The sequence below is a fragment of the Sorex araneus genome, chromosome X (genome assembly GCF_027595985.1).
Source record: "Sorex araneus isolate mSorAra2 chromosome X, mSorAra2.pri, whole genome shotgun sequence".
Lineage (NCBI taxonomy): Eukaryota > Metazoa > Chordata > Mammalia > Eulipotyphla > Soricidae > Sorex > Sorex araneus.
Window position 1 is genome coordinate 261,793,956 of NC_073313.1, and position 20,554 is coordinate 261,814,509.

The 20,554-nt window shown below is 42.4% G+C and overlaps 1 protein-coding gene across 6 annotated transcripts in view; it reads right to left on the minus strand.

Annotated features, from left to right (window-relative positions):
* The window catches only part of SPHKAP (SPHK1 interactor, AKAP domain containing), a 168,228-nt gene that overhangs the window by 15,554 nt on the left and 132,120 nt on the right, over positions 1–20,554 (minus strand). For 5 of the 6 annotated variants that reach the window (XM_055120938.1, XM_055120936.1, XM_055120939.1 and 2 more), the window contains 4 exons: positions 19,816–19,950; positions 12,771–13,026; positions 7,839–11,532; positions 1,128–1,313 (listed from right to left, as the gene is read on the minus strand). In XM_055120938.1, the coding sequence (XP_054976913.1) occupies positions 1,128–1,313; positions 7,839–11,532; positions 12,771–13,026; positions 19,816–19,950 (4,271 nt within the window). The remainder of the gene's footprint in view (positions 1–1,127; positions 1,314–7,838; positions 11,533–12,770; positions 13,027–19,815; positions 19,951–20,554) is intronic. The other variant, XM_055120937.1, reaches the window with a different exon arrangement.

Below are 20,554 nucleotides of genomic sequence, written 5' to 3' on the forward strand. Positions count from 1 at the left end.
GAGAGTATCCAACTTCAAGAAACCCAGAGTTTCTTCATACATTCTATATTTCCTAAGAGGTCTCTTCTTCCAATCAATGGCTGCAGGGTGAGTACTGGTGTGATATACAATAAGGCCATATTCCCTGGGAACAACATGACTCACCAATTGGACTCCCTCAATTTCTTGAATTTTGTGTGGGGTGATGAATGTATTTCCTGTTTAGAATCAGATGACTCAAACATTGGAGGCTGGAGGCAATTTGCCCTGTGACTGATGGTAAGTACTTATCTGCTTATTGTCCTTGCACTGTAATATTTGAAACCAGCTTTTGGAATTTTAGGAAAATTTTCTTAAAACATTCTTAAAATTTCCTAAATTTAGAAAACCTGGCCTCTTCAGAAATTAAAATTTCAAGGAGCCATTACAGCCAGGTACATCTGAATCTCATTTTCTAGAACATCTGTGAACTTATCGGCTCAGAGTAAAATTAGATTTGGGGAAAAATCATGAGCACAGATTTTCCTTTTGTTTCCCCCTCATAAGGGATAGTGTGCAGTTAAGGTCACCCAATTGCCTTGGTCCTTCCAAAGACGGAAGGGATTGAATGAAACACTGCAGAATTGAGCCAGCATTTAGGCTCTGTCTGTACTTGTGAAATGGAGAATATCTAACTTCTTATGAATTCTAGTTTTTCCCTGAGAACTAAACACATGGCATAGCAGAGAAAAGGGCCAAGTATCACAGCACAGTGTTAAGACACTTGCCTCATATAACCCAGCCTGGGTTGCATCTGAAATACAAATGAACCGGAAAGAAAGTATCAAACAACACCAGGTTTAGGAGCAGCTCTTAAGAAAATATTTACAGTTGTCTTCATTAAATATACTAGCTGGGGCTTGCCTAGAAGGAAGGACAATTGATGGTCTACCTTGGCCAAGGTAATTTAAATCATAATTGGTTATTACAATATCCCTTAGCACAAAGCACGACAGGCAAGCTTCTGACCTAACAGCAGCTTTGCTTTATGCTCATTTTATTAAAAGCTCTTTCCAAGAAATTACTCAAAAGAGAATTTTTTTTAACTGTTAATTTTAGAATTATTCTTTGAAACTGGTTTCCCTGGAATTCAAGTGGAAAGTAGGTACCTCATGGATCGCTCACTGAGCTGCAGAAAGCTACTTGTGTCGTCCGGGTTGTCCTCTTCATTGGCAAGCTGGGACCAGCTGTCAGTGCTCTCACCACTGCTACCCAGGGTGCTGGGGGACTCATCTGGGCCTCTGCCTTCGGTTGCGACATCCGCCTCGGGGACCTCTCTGGTATCCAGGCTGTCACTGGAGAGACCAAGAGATTATTATCCACGGTGGAGATACAGACTGAAATTGGAGGGGATACCTCACGAGTTGCTGTGGAGCGTTGCGTGTTTGTAATGGTGTTGCTTCTCCAGGTCTTTCTACGGAGTCCCCATATCCATCTCAGAAGCAAATTGGAGTACTCTTGCCTGTGCGTAGAAGGGTACTTGAGGTCCAAGACATTTAAAAGCTAAGGAACCCAGAGCATCCTCCCAGACATGATGACTCGGTGGTCCTGCAGGCAGGCACCTAGCACGGCATTTTAGCTGACCGCCCCTGAGGGATTCAAAGAAAGTGGCATATGGAGCATGATGGGAGAAAAATAATCACCCTAGTCTGGTGGATTACCAATTTATTCCATTCATAAATGCCTCTGAATATATATTGCATATCTTCAAGCATCTTTTATTCCTCCCCTTTCCTCTGAAATGTCTGATATACCGGCATTCTATTTTTCTGGGCTACCGTCCCTCTCAGAGAGCCTGGCAAGCTATCGAGAGTATCCTGCCTGCATGGCAGAGCCTGGCAAGCTACCCGTGGCATATTTGATATGCCAAAAACAGTAACAAGTCTCACAATAGAGACGTTACTGGTGCCCACTCGAGCAAAATCAATGAATGGGATGGCAGTGCTACAGTGCTGCAGTGCTACCCCTTCTTTGTATCATTAGCTTCTTCAAAGTACTTGCCACTTGGTATGACAAATCCTTGACTTCTTTCAGCCCTGGCTTCCTTAGGATTTCTATCTTCTCTTTGGAACCTGGTCCCCTGTATTTCCTCTAGGATCGAGAGAGTTCTCTGATGGATTGACTGCCTTCCTTCACAGACCGCCCCTGAAGCCATATTTACTCTTCTGTTCCCCTGTTTCTTCCATTGACCTACTGAGAAGACCTATACATTTTTCAGGATACCCTTATTGCCCTTGAGTTTCAATCAGTTCCTGTGTTCTTCAGTTTTATCACTAAAGTCTGAAGGTTCATGAAATTATCTTAATCTAGGTCTTGGCTAAATTACTAGAGTTTTAGATGTGGGAGAAACACCACAGATTCCCTGTACATTTAGATGTAGAAACCTAGCGAGAGTAAATAACTCTCATAAGGTTGTAGCAGAATTGGTGATTCCTATTTGATCTCAGGTCTAGAGATATGGGGCAGCTCCGTTGCTCTTTCTCTGGCTTATGATGCACTGGTCTCCTACATAGAAACCCTATGCATTCATACTCATTCAAAGCCTACTTCACATTGTTGACAGACTCATATTATCAAGCTACTTCCTTGGTAAATTTTGTTTAAAAGTCTTTGAAGATCCAAATCAAACTCAGTACTTTGTGGTCCATCCAACATCACCTACCTATAGCCCAGTCACTGTTCTCAAGTATACCAGGGACTTCCTGCTTAGCTTTGGATTGACTGTTTCCTCTGGCTCAATCTTGAAGACAAGAGCTCTGAGCACTACTTTTTGTATTCGAAATCCTACAGATTCCAGTTCTACCACCTGTACTTCTTTAACTACAAAAGTTAACAAAGCTTTCTAGGAAAAATGTCAATACTCTTTTTCACAAGGAGCTTTGAACAAATAAATTAGAAAAATAAGTTGATTTAATGCATGGAACCCAATGACTTGGATACAAGTATCCAAAGAGGGCAAACTTCATTTTGTTATCCATAAATTCTGTTATCTATAAATTACATTGCTCATTAATACTCACTAATTAAAATATAAGAATACCCTTTCCTCATCTTTATCTCTTACCATTCCTCAGTGTTCAGCATCAATGCTAACTCCCTATCTATGTCCATCTCTGTCTCTTGAATTGTCAAAACACTTTAGTCATTGCTCTTTTCTTTTTGGTACTACTCAGTGATTCCTACTTTTCTTTCTAGAGTATATAGTTATAGCGTATATAGTTATATAGTCTGTACATATATCATGTACAAATATCATGTACAGACTATATATCTTTAAGAATTTTATGTATGGGGCAGAGCTATGGCCACACGAAATATTCTAAAATAAATATGTTGCATTAGAAGCATTGAGTTTAATAGTGAGACCTGCACTCACAATTTTGATAGTTTACCTGAATCTCAAAATAGGAAGATTTTTCATGTTATACTACTTGCAAGCTAAAAGATTACTGAATAACTCTTGTATTGACATAGGGTGTTTCTAAGACATTCTGCTGCTAATACTTAGAGTGAATCTTTCCCAGTTGTAGGCTTGGCTTTTCTTTGATTTCCCTGGCATAGTCACACACACACACACACACACACACAAACACAAACATACAAACACTGAAATTTTGTCGAGTGCTGAATGGGATGATCTTTTTTGAAAAAGTGTTAGAATCATTTTAGGTGAAGTCTGGTGTTGCACAATAGATTCTCAACTTTGCTGGTTGAGGACAGCTCCCAAATTGTGTACTTGTGCTCGTGGATAGGGAGAATCAATGTTGTCAAAATGGCAATACTCCCTAAAGCATTATACAGATTCAATGCGATCCCTATAAGTATACCCATGACATTCTTCAAAGAAATGGATCAAGCAATCCTAAAATTCATATGGAATAACAAACGTCCAAGGATAGCTAAAACAATTCTTGGGAAAAAGATGATGGAAGGCATCACCCTCCCCAAGCTCAATCTTTACTACAAAGCAGTAACAATTAAAACAGCATGGTACTGGAACAAAGGCAGAGCCGTAGACGAATGGAACAGGGTGGAATATCCCTACACACAACCCCAAATGTATGATCATCTAATCTTTGATAAGGGAGCAAGAGATGTGAAGTGGAGCAAGGAAAGCCTCTTTAACAAATGGTGCTGGCACAACTGGACAACCACATGCAAAAAAATGGGTTTAGACCTTGACCTGACACCATGCACAAAAGTCAGATCAAAATGGATTAAAGACCTCAACATTAGACCACAAACCATAAGGTACATTGAAGACAAGGTCGGCGAAACCCTCCACGATATTGAAGATAAAGGTATCTTCAAACGTGACATGGAACTAAGCAATCTAGTAAAAACAGAGATCAACAAATGGGACTACATTAAACTAAAAAGCTTCTGCACCGCAAGAGATACAGTGACTAGAATACAAAGACTATCCACAGAATGGGAAAGGATATTTACACAATACCCATCAGATAAGGGGTTGATATCAATGGTATATAAAGCACTGGTTGAACTCTACAAAAAGAAAACATCCAACCCCATCAAAAAATGGGGCGAAGAAATGAACAGAAACTTTACCAAGGAAGAAATACGAATGGCCAAAAGGCACATGAAAAAGTGCTCTGCATCACTAATCATCAGAGAGATGCAGATCAAAACAACCATGAGATACCACCTCACACCACAGAGACTGGCACACATCCAAAAGAACAAAAGCAACCGCTGTTGGAGAGGATGTGGGGAGAAAGGGACCCTTCTACACTGCTGGTGGGAATGCCGGCTAGTTCAGCCCTTTTGGAAAACAGTATGGACGATTCTCAGAAAACTAGAGGTTGAGCTCCCATTTGACCCAGCAATACCACTGCTGGGAATATATCCCAGAGAGGCAAAAAAGTACAATCGAAACAACATCTGCACATGTATGTTCATCGCAGCACTGTTTACAATAGCCAGAATCTGGAAAAAACCCGAATGCCCCAAAACGGATGACTGGCTGAGGAAACTTTGGTACATCTATACAATGGAATACTATGCAGCTGTTAGAAAAAAGGAAGTCAAGAATTTTGTAGTTAAGTGGATGGGCATGAAAAGTTTCATGCTGAGTGAAATGAGTCAGAAAGAGAGAGACAGACATAGAAAGACTGCACTCATCTATGGTATATAGAATATCAGAGTGGGAGACTAATACCCAAGAACCGTAGAAATAAGTACCAGGAGGTTGACCCCATGGCTTCGTGGCTGGCCTCACGTTCCGGGAAAGGGCAACTCAGAGAAGCGATCACCAACTGCATTGTAGTTGAAGGCCATGTGGGGGAAGGGAGTTGCGGGCTGAATGAGGGCTAGAGACTGAGCACAGCGGCCACTCAACACCTTTATTGCAAACCACAACAGCTAATTAGAGAGAGAAAACAGAAGGGAATGCCTTGCCACAGTGGCAGGGTGGGGTGGAGGGAGATGGGATTGGGGAGGGTGGGAGGGACGCTGGGTTTACGGGTGGTGGAGAATGGGCACTGGTGAAGGGATGGGTTCCCGAACTTTGTATGAGGGAAGTATAAGCACAAAAGTGTATAAATCTGTAACTGTACCCTCACGGTGATTCTCTAATTAAAAATAAATAAATTATAAAAAAAAATTGTGTACTTGTGGCGTTGTGCAGTGAACAGAGCTCTAGCTTCATGGGGTCTGACCTAAACAGGCAAGATTCAGCAACTGGAAACTGCAGCAACAGCCTTGAGGGAACCCTCTGCAAACTTCTGGCATTTGTTTAATGCTTAGAGCCCTCCAGTCTCTGAGTCCTCACTGAAGTTTCTGTTTAGGTTCGCTTAATTTGTACTGTTGTCCAAAGAAGAAATCCACCAACCAGCTAATGTTTACTTGGAATACAAGAACAAGACTAATTTAAATTATTTAAGTTCTTCATAACCAAGGAATAGGTCAGGTGCCTGGACAAAGGTTATGGCCTAAAATACAATAGACATTTCTCTTTGGGTCCTTCTATTATGTGTCCTGGAATTGTTATTCTTTGATTGAATAAGGTAAATTTAAGAAGTAGTAAAAGAAAGAAGAAAAGTTTGGGAAAAAATATTAAAATGCTTTTTACTATGGTATGTTGATTTTTTAAATGTAGGTTTTCATAATTTATGAAGATGCATTCAGGCTGTAGACTAAAAATATCATTATGACATGACCCCTTCTCACCACCATCCAGAATTAACAGTACTGGTGTCATCTCTTTTCCTGCTCTTGAGTGTAATGGGTAGGCATCCTTTCACAGGGAGTTGAGTTCTATATATAGCTACTTAGTGATTTGGACATATCACAAGCCCGATAACAACTCTGAGCTTCGACAATGTGATCTCAATGTGACTAATATCTCCCTTGCAAATCCTGGAAATTCTCTTGTTTTAATTCAGTTCTCTGCACTATTATAACTGGCTTTTCTTGGGAAAAAGTTTCTCCTGTAATCAAAGCCACCATGTCCCTGACCCTTAAAGCAAATATGTACTGAGTCCCTTTAATGGGGTGGGTACTGACTTAATAACTATATATGCGTTTCTGTATTTCAACCTAAAATGTTCAGGATACTCAGGAAACAGTTATGAATCTAGGAAACTTGCAGAGCATGCCATGGCTTAATGTTAATGGAACTCATGGTCTATAATAACTTTATTTAGTGAAGAAAAATAGTTTTTATAGATTTCCCCCTTTTTTGGAGGGGTGGGAGAGCATATCCAGGGATATTCAAGGTTTACTCTTGGCTCTGCATTCAGGGTTCATTCTTGGGAGTGCTTGGGGGGACCATATGAGATGCTGGGGATGGATCCTAATGGATCACTCAGCCAAACACAAGGCAAGCACCCTACTAGCTGTATTATTGCTCCAACCCCAAAACAGTTATAAATTGAAAGTAATTGGGGAGAAACTCCAAACAATAATAGTGAGTATTTTTTGTTGAAATATTGAATGTTATCAAAGTAAAGTGAAAGTAAAGTGAAATTTATCAGTTACACAGGCAGGGTGGGGGGCTAGGGAAGTATGGGGTGGGGGGAGGTATACTGTGATACTTGGTGGTGGAATATGTGCACTGGTGAAGGGATGGGTGTTTGAGCATTGTATAACAGAGACTTAAACCTGAAAGCTTTGTAACTCTCCACATGGTGATTCAATGAAAAAAATAAATTAAAAATAAATAAATAAATTGAAAGAAATTTACATAGAAAGTCAGAAGGGAAGAGAAAGAGAGGAATACACATTCAAAGGAAAACTCCGGTTTGGAAAGTTGCTGAGAACAAGTATTTGTATTCTCTACAAAGGAAAACATATTCAATGCTTGGTCCTTCTGTTTCAGGAGCAGAACTAGTTCTTGAGTGTGTAAGCCTGGTGTTCATGGTGGCCACGAGCCCCTGGTTTGTTGAACCAGGGTCTGCCTTATGGCAGGCATTCTAATCCCTAAACCCCAGTCCTGAGAGATGCAAGTGTACTTCCTCTGTTAAATCACTTCATTTAGTTTAGGACTGAAATTCTGACTTCCAATTTGCGGTGCCTATAACCACTGGGAGATGGTGTTTTTATTGTCCCGGGAACTGCTTTTTTGCCTAAACCCCTAGCATTCGGAATAAACGCTCAAAACGTAAAGCCCATTCTTCTTTTTTTTTTCTTTTTGGGTCACACCCAGCGATGCTCAGGGGTTACTCCTGGCTTTGCACTCAGGAATTACTCCTAGCAGTGCTTGGGGGACCATATGGGATGCCGGGGATCGAACCGGGTCCGCCACGTGCAAGGCAAACGCCCTACCCGCTGTGCTATCCATTCTTGAATCATTCACTCACCTGGGGGCTGGCCAGGCAGCGCCGAGCTGTTCTTTGAAATGTTCAGCTTTTTCCGGAGGGCTGCCCTCGGCGGCGGGGAGGAGGGGTTCGGGCTTTCCAACACACTCTTCCCTCTGATGGGGTTCAATCTGGATCAGGGGCACTTCCATGGAACAAAGTGATCGCCGGGGTTGACCCCGGGGGATCGCCTGGTGGCAGGACGCAGGTTCCTTCCTGGAATCCTTGGTGTCGGCAGGGGCCAGGGCATTGCCGGCAGGGGACAGGGGAGGACGCAGGCTTCCAGTAAGAGAGTCTTTCCTTGGGAGCTCCCGGGTCTCCTGCACCAGAAGCGTTGGCCCTCTCCGCACTAAGGCCGAAGGCAATCTGGGAGCCCCCGCCGCCCCCTGCCCGGGGGAGCCTGGCTCAGCGTCCGCGGCGGCGTCCGTCTCGTCCACGATGATCTTGTTCTTGCGCATGAGGGCCTCGATGGAGTTGGCCCACGTCTCGTGGATGAGCATAGTGGTGATCTGATCCGCGCCCCCTCTCCGGTACAGGCACGAGTCCGAGGAAGAGCCACTGACGGGCTGCACGCAGAGGAAATCCTGCGGGCCGCTGGGGGCAAAGCCGTCCAGCGAGTTGGCCTTGATGGGTGCGTTGGCCGTCAGCCTGGGGTCCGGGGTCCGGCTGTCGGGCACGGACGACTGCCTGTGACCCAGCGGCGATCGCAAAGCGGGGGCCAGCAGGCTGGCCGTCCAGTCGCGGCTGGTCCTGCGGGAGGCGGCGTTGGCGTCCTTGGCGTCGCGGTCCAGGTCCCGCAGCATGTAGCGGTAGAACTCCTCGGTGATGCTCTCGGTGCTCGACTGCTTGGACGCGCAGCCCGGCCGAACGCTCAGGTGCTCGGCGCGGCGACAGGCCTGCTGCACGGCCGCCTGCACGATGCTGCTGGCGTTCTTGCCCGCGTAATAGTCCAGCAGCAGCTCGAAGCCCCGGCCCTCGCTCTCCATCTGGTTGACCATGAAGCGCGAGAACTCCTCGCTGATGCTCTCACAGCTCGACTGCTTGGACACGGAGCTGGCCCTGCTCACGGGCTGGCTGAGGGTGCTCATGAAGCCCGGGCTGCCCAGGGGCGTCCGCGCTCGCGAGTCCTCCTCGGGGATGCTCTCGCAGCTGGACGCCTTGAGCCGGCTCCAGCGGTCCCCGCTGAGCAAGCGCGGGCGGGGGTGGCCCTGGCCCGGCCAGACCCCCTCCACCGGGGAGAACTCCGGGAGAGTCATGATCTTGGCTGCCACTTCGCTGGCGAAGATATTCACGGAGTCGGGCACGTCCTCGAGGTTCACGGACTCGTCCACCACCCTGTTCATCAGCTTCTCTTTGAGCTCCGGGTGCTCATCTGTCTTCCTCTTGATCTCGCTCAGCCGCGGGGGCTTGTGCTTCCTCACCGTGCCTCCTCCGCCGCCTGCCTGGCTTTCCTTCTTCCTCTTCAGCGACCGGCAGGAGACCCCGGAGCTGCCCAGACCCTCGTTCCGTCTTCTCCAGGCGCAAAACCAGGGTTGCTTGCCGTTGGAGTTGTCCAGGCAGATGGCTGCGATCTCGGTTGCCATGGAGACGATGGTCTCCGCTAACTCTTCTGCAAAGTCGGCGATGCAGTAGAGGTCCGTGTGCTTGGTCGCAAGGGTGGCAGGGCCAGGAAGGCGCAAGTCACTCCCTAACAGAGACAAGTTGACTTGAATGTCGTGGTGTATCGGGGAACCACAGTTGCGCTTTTCTTGAGCCGCTGGACCGATGCCGCCTTTGACGATTGGTGCGGGTGACACTTCTCCCTCTGTTGGGGTCCCCAATTCGTTCCCGTGGGGGTTGGGGGTCAGAGGATGGGTTCTTGAGTCCCTCCTCCCCATGCCTTTGAGATACTGTTCCTGGTGGGACGTCTTAGCAGTCAAAGAATCCAACACTCTGTTAGTACCTGGCAAATCTGGTTGCAATTTGGGATTCTTAAAGTTGCCTGACTTCACTTGACCCCTACTGTCTTGTCTGGGATGCATGTCCTCCACAGGGTTATCAATAGCGTGGTCAGGGCTTTGCGGATCGCTAAGTGCATGGACACTAGAGTATTCCATGGCGTTTGCCCCTCCCCGACTAGCACCTTGAGAAACGGGCTGGCAACTTGGTTCTGTTTCCTTCCAACCGATGATCTCCTTGCAAAGAACAGTGGGGCAGGTGCCACTCTGCATGATGTTGCTCATCTTCTTGAATGTGAAGCATACGACATTGAAGAGGAGTTGGTTTGTCACGTCCAGAAGGATGTCTAGAGCCTCAGATGAATCCTTGGCCTCAGTCACCTTACTTCTCTGGTGAACTTCCTCAATGGAATGCTTCAGGATCACATTGGACAGGCTCTGTGCCAGTTCCCTGCCAAAGTCACTCTCTGAGTGCGGGATCTGAGGCTTTGAAGGGGTCTCAGTAATTCTCTTGGTCACTGATTCCATCAGGTCCCCGATGTTGCAATAGGCCTGTGGCTTCATTAAAACCTGAGCGGCCTCCGTGAACAAGGCTTCTGCAATGGCCTCTGCATCCCCCAGCTCTGTGCTCTGTTCTGTGGCCAGACTACAAAGTGAGGGCATCACGGTAGGAGGCGCGGCAGCAAAGTGGTCAGCAGAGGCCATGGGACACTGGCCCTCTCCTGTCTCCCCCAGGCCACAGACGGCAACAGCACTCGCCACCTGGGTCATCCCACACAAAGCAGATGGGAATGAGTATTCGCTGATGGAAGGTTCCTGAAACACTTGTGAAGGCTGAGTCAGGAGCAGTTCATGATCATTCTGGGGATCGTCTATGACCAGGGATTCTTGTTCCATTTTCAGTCTTTCGGTGGCCTGGGGGCTGGAGATGGTTCCAATCACTGTGGCGGCACAAGCTAATGCTACTTCGAGAGCACTCTGAGGGGGTCGGCTGGGGTTGTCTCCAGGAAGGACACCTGTGGTCTCCGCAGAGACTTCCATCTCAGACCAAGAGGAGCTTCCCGCCTCCGGGGCAGTGTCACTGCCATCTGGACTCTGAACAATGACAATTTTGGGCAGTTCATTCCATGAGCGAGGGACCATGATGTCCTTTGTAGAACAGCTACTGGGTAGCAGGGCATTTCCTATACTCACTGCAGATTCCTGGAGTTCTGTAGGTGGAGACTGCGATAATCTAATAAACGCATCTTGCAGTACAGATTCTGCTAAATTTGTAGCATACTCGCCTGTTGTGGCTCCTCCATCCTGTTCAGGAGGAAGAATGTCGTTTCCCTCTTCACGGGCTCCGGAGCCTGAGCTGTTTCCACACGCAGACACCGGCCCCCATGCAGAAGGTTCATCTTCCTTAACCATTCCGGGGAAATAAGCATCCCCTGGGGTAGATTGAGCCTGTGATGTTTTTGCTGGACTTGTTAAATTTTCAGAAAAATAAGACTTTGTGAGAAGTCTCTCCTTCTCTGCACTTTCCTCTTTCCACTCTGTTGACCTTGCGGAGAGATCTAGCCTCCGCAGGCTTCTCTCTTCTGCTCTTCTGTCCAAAGATCCTTCTTTTACAATCATGGGTTTGTGATATTTTCTCATGTATTTTTCTTCCAAAGTATAAGGCAACTTTTCCTTGCTGTAATCCCATTCCTCCTGAGGAGGTTCCTTCCGCTTTTTACTTTCCAAAGCATTGGCAGAGATGTTTATGTTCTCATAACCTAGGGTAGAGAAAGCAAGGACTTGTGTTACTTTGGGGGTGGCAGAGTCACAGGATCCTAAATTCACGTGACTTGTTTTGCAAGGACTCTCTTAAAATTTTGTATTTGTGGGGCTAGAGCAATAGCACAGCAGGTAGGGCATTTGCCTTGCACTTGGCCGACCCGGTTTCGATTCCCAGCATCCCATATGGTCCCCTGAGCACTGCCAGGGTTAATTCCTGAGTGCAAAGTCCCCTGTGCATCGCTGGGTGTGACCCAAAAACAAACAAACAAAAAACCCAAAATTTGCGTTTGAATACATCTTCAAAGGAAATGAAATCAAAATAAACTTTTGAGTTTCATTATGGAATGCCACTAAACACAAGAACTTCTACCAAAGGAGCCAAATGCAAACCCTGTGTGGGGAGAAGAGATCAGTGAGGTGATGATAATCAGTCAACGGTAACTCAAACAAGTTTCTTTGAGCTTACCAGCAGTTACAGAAGAAGTGGGAGGAGATCTTTGCAGAAAACTTTCTAGTATTCTTATTGCAAAAATGCTCAACAAATGTTCAAAGAACTTATCCTAGGGAGAACGGCAGTCATGTGTGGAGAAACACAACTGACCAAGTCACCATTTGCCACTGAGCTCTATTCTGAGTCCATCAAAAGAGAAGGTAAAGAGGGTAATTTACTATCTGTGTGGTTTTCCTTCTGTCCTCACAAGGACCACTGCTAGCTACAGTAACTATATGGTGAAACACAGTAAATGATAAGTCCCTATTGCAGTCCAAAATTATAATTTAAAGTAATAGAGAAGGAAACGGACTCAGAATGATTAGGTAACCACTGCTCTGAAAGCAGCACTAGAATTTAGGCAAATTTAAGTTCTAACTCTTACGTGGATTCCTTGGGGGTCTTAAAGAAGGAAATTCTCCTCATCCTGTTGACCTCCATTGCTTGGCAGGTGGAAGATTTCCATTTTAAAGCACATATACACATTTACATTTCCTTTAGTGTCCCCGAGGCATCTTTAGGGAATCTGGAGCCATCTAACCATGGAATATGTTAAGTGCATTAGTCATCATCTTCCCGAGTATTTTCTTAGCTTTTTAAAAAACCTCCTTAAACTCAGCAAGTAGAAACTGTAAAATGTCTGCCAAACTGACATTGCCTAAAACTTTTCTGAAATCTCATCCAGGTATTTTTATAAAGTGACTAATTCCAGGGTGCACACTCATTCTGTTGGGGAGTTCTCACCAGTCCTGTATTCTTCCACCTCGCTTTCCCCCTCCAAGTACTCAGAGGCAGTGAGAAAGTCTTCCTCGATTGAAGACAGGGAACAGTTTGTGTCGTCCTCCACTTTCAAGACTTTTGTTTCTAGGTGGAGCTGTCGCTCCTGTACCAGCTCCAAACCGATCAAAAATTTGTTGATTTCAAAGATGATACAATTGGTACTGTTTGCTCTGTTCCCTCTTGCACACTGGACCAAGCAGATATCCGGCAGCCAAGGACACTAAAGGGGAAAGAATGAAGAAATGAAGAAAGCATTTATTGAGAGAAAGAGTGAGAGAGAGAGTGAGAGAGAGAGAGAGAGACGCTTTTCCCACTAATATCTCTTATCTGAAGAATTGGAAACCTTCCAACTCTTTGGAATATCTTCTGAGATGATGCTGAACTACTTGAAAAAAAGTTTCAAGAGATGATTTGGAACACAAAAGGGTGGCTCAAAAAGAGTTCATTTTAAGGGGAAATAAACGAGTTATATCACAGGTTTTTGTTATCTCTGGTAAAAATTGCACACAGGAAAGTTCAACAGGCAAAGGAGACTTCACCACATCTATTAAAACAAGGAAACAGCATCGAGACAAAGGCCAGAGGGTTTTAATAGCTGGATGTCGATCATCTGTATTTGTTCACCAGCTTTTCCTTAAGAAAAAGTAAACTTTCTTTTATATAGGGAATATGAAGTAACTTAGTAAGCTGGAGCAAAACAGCCATTGAAGTTCCCACTCTTCCAAAAATAGCGACTATGTTATCCTTCGCAATTATATTTCAAAAAGATGCTTCACCCTTTTCCAAATTTTTCTCCACTTTTCTTAAGAAATAATCGATATGCATCATTATATGAATTTAAGATATACAGGACAATGGTCACCTCAGCAGGGCTAGTTACCATCTATCATCCCATATAGATATAATACAAAGGACAGAGACCAAAAGAGGAAAGTAAATTCCCCTTGTGGTAAAACCCCCCAGAATCTACTCTAACCAATCTTTACATATATCATAAGCAGCACTTGCTATCATTGTCATACTGAAGATTATGGTCCTAGAACTTCTAAATTATTTTTGAACCGGCAGTTTGTAAACTTTCACTGTTTTCTGTCAATTTCTCTGATATACCTCTCTGAAATACCTCTCTCTCTGAAATACCTCTCTTTTCCTCAGTCTCCCATCTCTGTAACCATGGATACGACCTCTTTTTATGAGTTTGGTTTTACTTTTGATTCCACATATAAGTAACATCCAACAGTATTTGTTTCTGTGGCAAATAGTAAAATCTCTTAATTTATTATATCTTATTTATTACTTTGGGCTGGAGTGATAGTGCAACGGGTAGGGCGTTTGCCTTACATGTGGTCAACCCATGTAAGGTTCGATTCCTCTGCCCCTCTTGGAGAGCCCAGCAAGCTAACGAGAGTATCCCGCCAGGACAGCAGAGCCTGGCAAACTACCTGTGGTTTATTCGATATGCCAAAAAATAGTGACAAGTTTCACAATGGAGACGTTACTGGTGCCCTCTTGAGCAAAATCAATGAACAATGGGAGGACAGTGCTACAGTGCTGTACTATTTATTAATTTCTGTATATGTAAATGTCTATACATAGGTCACAAGTCATTCCTTCTCCCTTCATCCATTGATTTTTGCCACATTGGATGTTCATTCCTGGGTTGTGAGACTGGAAAGGATATTTTTAAAAGATTTACATCTTAAGGGGACAGAGAAGAAATTTGTAATGATAAATTTTCTAAAATAAATGTGCTAAGGCAAAAATAGGTCAAGGTTTTGTATCAGAAAGAAGTCTGGATAAATATTCCTCAATCTGAAAACTATGTTAAGGTTATTTGGGGCACTCTTCTTGATTAAGCTGAACAGCTTTTCAGATCAATATCTCATCCTGCTCTGATAATATCAGTAAAATCTCTGCCAGTAATTGACAAATGTGTTGCAAGTGTTTCCTCCACTATAGTTAGATTATATTGCTCATCTGAACAAAGGTCTAACTGAGATGGGTAAATGCACCAGAAATAAATTATCTCTAAAAGACTTGCTTGTGGAGGGCTAGTGGGGGGCAATTATAATGAAGTTCACATCACTGAATAGTATCCACCAAAGTAATTAAATAGTGTTCATTCTTAGGGTCAAGGAGAAAATCCCAAACTCCATTGCACATTTTGTCATATTGTTGCTGCTTCAGGTAGCAATAAATGGGAAACTATAGAGATTATTCGAATACACCAACATGCTTTGTACATGTGGGATTTAATTTTTATGAAAGAACATTTTTTTATTTATAGTAATTTTTAAGAGAAAATTCCTTGGATGACATAGATGAATCTCAAAGTATAGCTAGAAATGTTTGGGAAAAATATTCTAAGTTGAAATGTTCATCTCATAAAATGGATTATTTAAACCATATGCTTAATTATCCTCTGCCCTTCTCAGAGAGCCCGGCAAGCTACTGAGAGTATCTCGCCCGCACAGCAGAGCCTGGCAAGCTCCCCGTGGCATATTCGATATGCCAAAAACAGTAACAACAAGTCTCCCAACGGAGACATTACTGGTGCCCCCTCGATCAAATTGATGAACAATGGGATGACAATGACAGTGACAGTGATAGTACTTGTAAGAAAGGAAATACATTTTCTTAATATTTTTGGAAATAATCAAACCTAAAGAACATTGACTATAAAGCTATATATACTATAAAGTATATATGCTATGATTTTAGATTTTTATGGTAATCTACAAGGTACTTTTGTGGTAGGCACATGTATCAGTGCTCAGGGCTTAGTACTGGGTTTGTGTTCAGAGATCATTCCTGGTTGGGCTTGGGGGAATCATATACAGAGCCGAGGATTAAACCTGAGTCAGCCAGATGAAAGCAAGTGTGTATCCTGCCATTCTGTCCATGGCTTCTGATTGTGTTTTTATATATCTTACTAGATTCAATGCCTTCAAGTGTTTCACAGAGCCTGGTAGAGCTCTTTCTCTCTGAGAGATGAGAAATAAGAAGCAGAGAAAAGCTGATGGCTCCTTTCAGCTCCACACAGAGTGCTCACTCAAGAGCACGTTTCATTATTGTGCAAAATAATCATCTCAAAAAAAAAAAACAACAAACCAGTTCCTCTCTAGAATAATATTTTAGTTTAATTACATTCTCTACTTACTATTTTACATTACCGTTGGCCTCTTAATTAATAGAATACCGGGACTCTGCAGAATTGTTCTAAGATTCTACAAAGGAAGGCTTGAGGAAAGAAACAATAACTTTCAGCTACCTCTTCATTTGCTCACTGAGCTTGGGGTCGTTCCTCATTTGAAGCCCAGTACATAGATGGCTGTGCATGTTTAATGTTTAAAAACATCTACGGGAGTCCACTTCTGAGTTAATTATAAGACTTTCTGTATCAGACTATCAGTATTAGAATTAACTTCTGAATTAAAATCAGACTGTCAGCAACTCATTTTATGAAGTAAAAAATTTGACTCACCATCAGCACCTAGGTGAGTGCTCATATTTAAATAGGTGAATAATAAATAATTTTTGGGTCAATAGACACATGAATAAAGGACGGCATTATAAATTCTTTACTCTTTAAAAATGCACTGTTTAATTGTAAAATAATGCATTAATTTCTGTGTAGTCCTTCATTGAGGTAAGAAGACAAAGACACACGTTAACAATGGGAAAACTACTCACTCTCAGATAATAAGACTCCTCAGAAAGGAGAAGGGGTATTGACCATTGAACAATTTCCCACTTTTCATGCCCCAAAATGGCTCACTAGTTTGTACATGTATTATTACTCTGGATGTTTGAACTTCATATTTTGCTTTAAATAAGATTTAATTTCTAATTTCAACGTATTTGCTCTAGAAAGAAATTAAAGCCATTTGTACATAAAGTCCTCTGCACAGTACTTTTTATGAATTTTTTAAAATTAATGAAACTATTGATTTATTTTATTCATACAACTACCATGATTTTATTAAGTCATTTATGACTAGTTACTGAGAATGAAGAAAGGGTTAGGGCTTGGTTTTTTTTTTCTTTTGAATCAGACCAGGAGATACTCAGGGCTTACTCCTGATTGTACACTCAGGAATTACTTCTGAAGGTGCTCGGGACTACATGGGATGCGGGAGATTGAACTGGGTGGGCAAAAGCCCTACCTGCCCTACTATAAAAAGCTAGGGTCCCCAAAGGGATACTTAGGTATGGAATAAGGGACAACGTATTATAGGTCTCTGGTCTGTTTAGCACTTGAGGATGACCACAAAAATTCTTGACATTGCAGTTTCCTGGATCAAAATTTGCACTAGATTTTTTTTTTCCATTCTTTTCCCCAGGAATCTGTGGGAACCTTACCTATGCCTGCAGGACTGATCTAGACTTTTCCAGCTATCCCTGCTCTAGTTGACTCTGCCAGTATCATCATCTTTTTCTTTCGATTTAGCACATAGCCATGTGTTCTCATGGATGAATCGAAACATGAGTTGGGTGGGTCGGGAAAGGATATCTGAGAATATGCCTGAACAAGCTGTATCAGCTGTGACTGAACCATATTCTTCAACGTTTATGTACTGCCCAAGTGCTGTTGACCTATAAAAAACTTAAATTTGGTTCCTACATAATAATTAGGCTTTTAGGAGATTCCAGAAGAGCGAAACAATGCATAAGAAGTGTTAGGGATCTTGTAATAAAGAAGCAGTAAGATGCTTAAGTGTGTTGTAGCTCAAAAGCACTTCTTGATAACTTCCGGGAATTTTAAGCCTTTATGATGGAGGATCTTAATGAGTCTCAGGGCAAGTTCACTCCCTGCTCTCATTGAGCATTTGTGTTGCCCAACATCCATTTAACAGTTTTTTCTTTTATACCCCACAGGACACCAAAAAATTGTGCCTTTCTGGCTTGCTCACACTCCAAAAAATGTGTGCTATTAATATATTTCCAATTCCCTAGGGGAGCTTATACATATATAAGCTTGTATATAATTCCCTATATTATAAGTGTCTAGGGGAGCTTGTAATATAGACGTGACCAATCAGAACTTGAGATTTCTTAGGACCTCCTGATTGGTTTGGAAATGGTCACATGACCCTTGTGAACCAATAGGCCTTAGTAAGACTTTTGTTGAGGCTTCCTGGAGGAAGTATTCACTTTTATTTTCTTGAACACTAAGGAATAAGGCCTTTTTGTAGAAGGAGTTTATCTGATTGTCTCAGCAAAGAGAAAACAGGAAAGATACGACAAGAGAAACTTCATGTTCTAATGAAATCCTTCAAGTCCCCATGTCTGTCTAATCTGCGATGGATATTTTGGGTTTTATTTGCTTGAAATAGTTAATACTCTTTGAGTTTAGGAGACTTTCCTCTCATGTGAAATTATAACAAACATCCTGGGGCGAAAATAGTTTTTTAAATTCAGGACTGAAATTTGATTTTGGCCAACAGGACTGTACACAGGATAAAGAGGCACCTGGAGCTACTTTAGAGTTTTCATTTCAGATTATTTTTTCCCACTAAGGAAACATGTTATCAGAAATATCAGGAGGAATTTTGATTTAATTTTGATTAGGAAAGTGTAATCAGGTGTATGTCAATTTTTATGAAACCTTGTTGGTTAGTTTCTGTTTTGACAGTGTGAGGTACTAGACAATAAAAGATTTTTTAAATTTCCGGAAGAACTAAAACCCGAGGGAAAACAGGTTGGAGGAAAACAAATGCCCATATTTAATTCTGTGGCCTATTTTATATCCCTCTTAACCTTTTAATCTGAGAAAATCTTCTATACAGGGTAACTTCATAGATTTTTTTATATAATTCTATATATATCACTGTATCACTGTCATCCCATTGTTCCTCGAGTGGGCACCAGTAAGGTCTCTATTACACTCAGCCCTAAGATTTTATCAGCCTCTCCTTACTCATCTTTCCCAACCATGGAGGCTCTTTCAGGGTCAGGGAAATGAGACCTATTGTTACTGTTTTTGGCATATCGACTATGCCACGGGTAGCTTGCCAGGCTCTGCCGTGTGGGCTGGATACACGCGGTAGCTTGCCGGGGTCTCCGAGAGGTATGTACATATCTGTTACTGTATTTGGGATATGAATACACCACGGCTAGCTTGCCAGGCTCTCCTGAGTGGGCAATAGATTCTCGGTAGCTTGTCAGGTTCTCTGAGAGGGAGAACTAGGCTATAAGATGCCGGGAGCTTGGTTTTATAGTCTCTGGATGTTGGATGTTGATGGGATTACATGGTGCTGGGGGCAGCTTGAGGGTGTGGCTGCCTAGCTACTGGAAAATGGGGGATCTGGGTGGAAGAGGCCCAGTCCCGATCCAATGTAAATTCTCTACATAAAGCTATTAAAATTGTTTATTTTTACTCAAAGTGTTATAATGTTTTATCTAGACAATGAACTTTAATGTATTGAATAATGTAATAAGGTTATTTTAATTCCTGCTTCCTTTGTTTGCTTTTTTTTGAAAATTCTTTCTGTTTTTTCTGGAAATGATATCCTGAGGGACCACACAATTACCTTTCTATACTTGGGAATACTATTGCTTATTAGAGTAGATGATTTGATATAGATTGAAAGATAAGTTATGCCCCTGTTCCCCCCAAAAGAAAAAAAACCAGATATGGGGCTGCATATATAAAATACAGTTTTGGTATGTTTTTGTAAACTAGAAGGTAATTCCTATCTTGTCTATCTAGTAGATTTATGTAAAATAAAATCAACTAATCAAGACTTAAAGTGTGTCTTCTCTAGTTTATGCATCATGTAGCTCCATGACTTGAGATGTCAATAAACATTAGACTGCCCTAAAGGATGTTTACCAGACTTTGTGTGGCAAAATTCAGAAGTAAAACAAATGAAGAATTTTTTTAAGTACAAAGGCAGCTTTGACTCTTATGTTATACAAGTGTATATGTAGAATCTAGTTGGAGTTTACACTAATATGTACTGAAAATTGACCATGGATGACGAGTACTAATGCTTGCTTTTCTTACCTGTGAAACTTCAAAATCAGCCTGGAGATTTCCAGAGGTTAACCCACTTAAGAGGACAATTTCATTTTCTTTTGGCTGTTGAACATTCATGGAGTTAATAAGTTTTGGAAGTTCTGGTGAAACATTGACCAATTTCTGTAAAGCAAGAATCCTTATTCTTTAATGATCTTGATCCCCTCCCAAGATTCTACCCACAAATAATTTTATTTGCAAAGCAATATAACCATATAACTACTCATACTATGTATTACTTAATTTAAGAGTATTACTAGAAGACTTGACAATGGAAATAATATAATTAGCATAAACATAAATAACACAAACTTAACTAGCATGAATATAACTATTCAACTAGTAATGTCATTATACCTGGAGATTAAGACAACAGTCTCTAGTTCTGGATTTTACAAAGTAACTAACAGTGACAATCATACCATAGGTATAAAGTAGTTTAGGACCATTTTACCCCAAGACCATAAATAATAGATCTGATTATAATCATGTATTCTAACGATGGAATACTATTTATCTCTAAGAACTAATAAAATTATGCAATCTGTTGGGACATGGATGGGACTAGAAGATATCCTATGGAGTGAAATCAGTCAGAAGGAAAGGGATAGATGCAGAATTATCTCTCTTGTATGAGGGACTTAAAGGTACATAGTAAGATAGCAACAAAAGGCCAAAAAAGCACAAATGGAAAACTGATCCATGAATCTGAGTTTGTGGTGTGAGG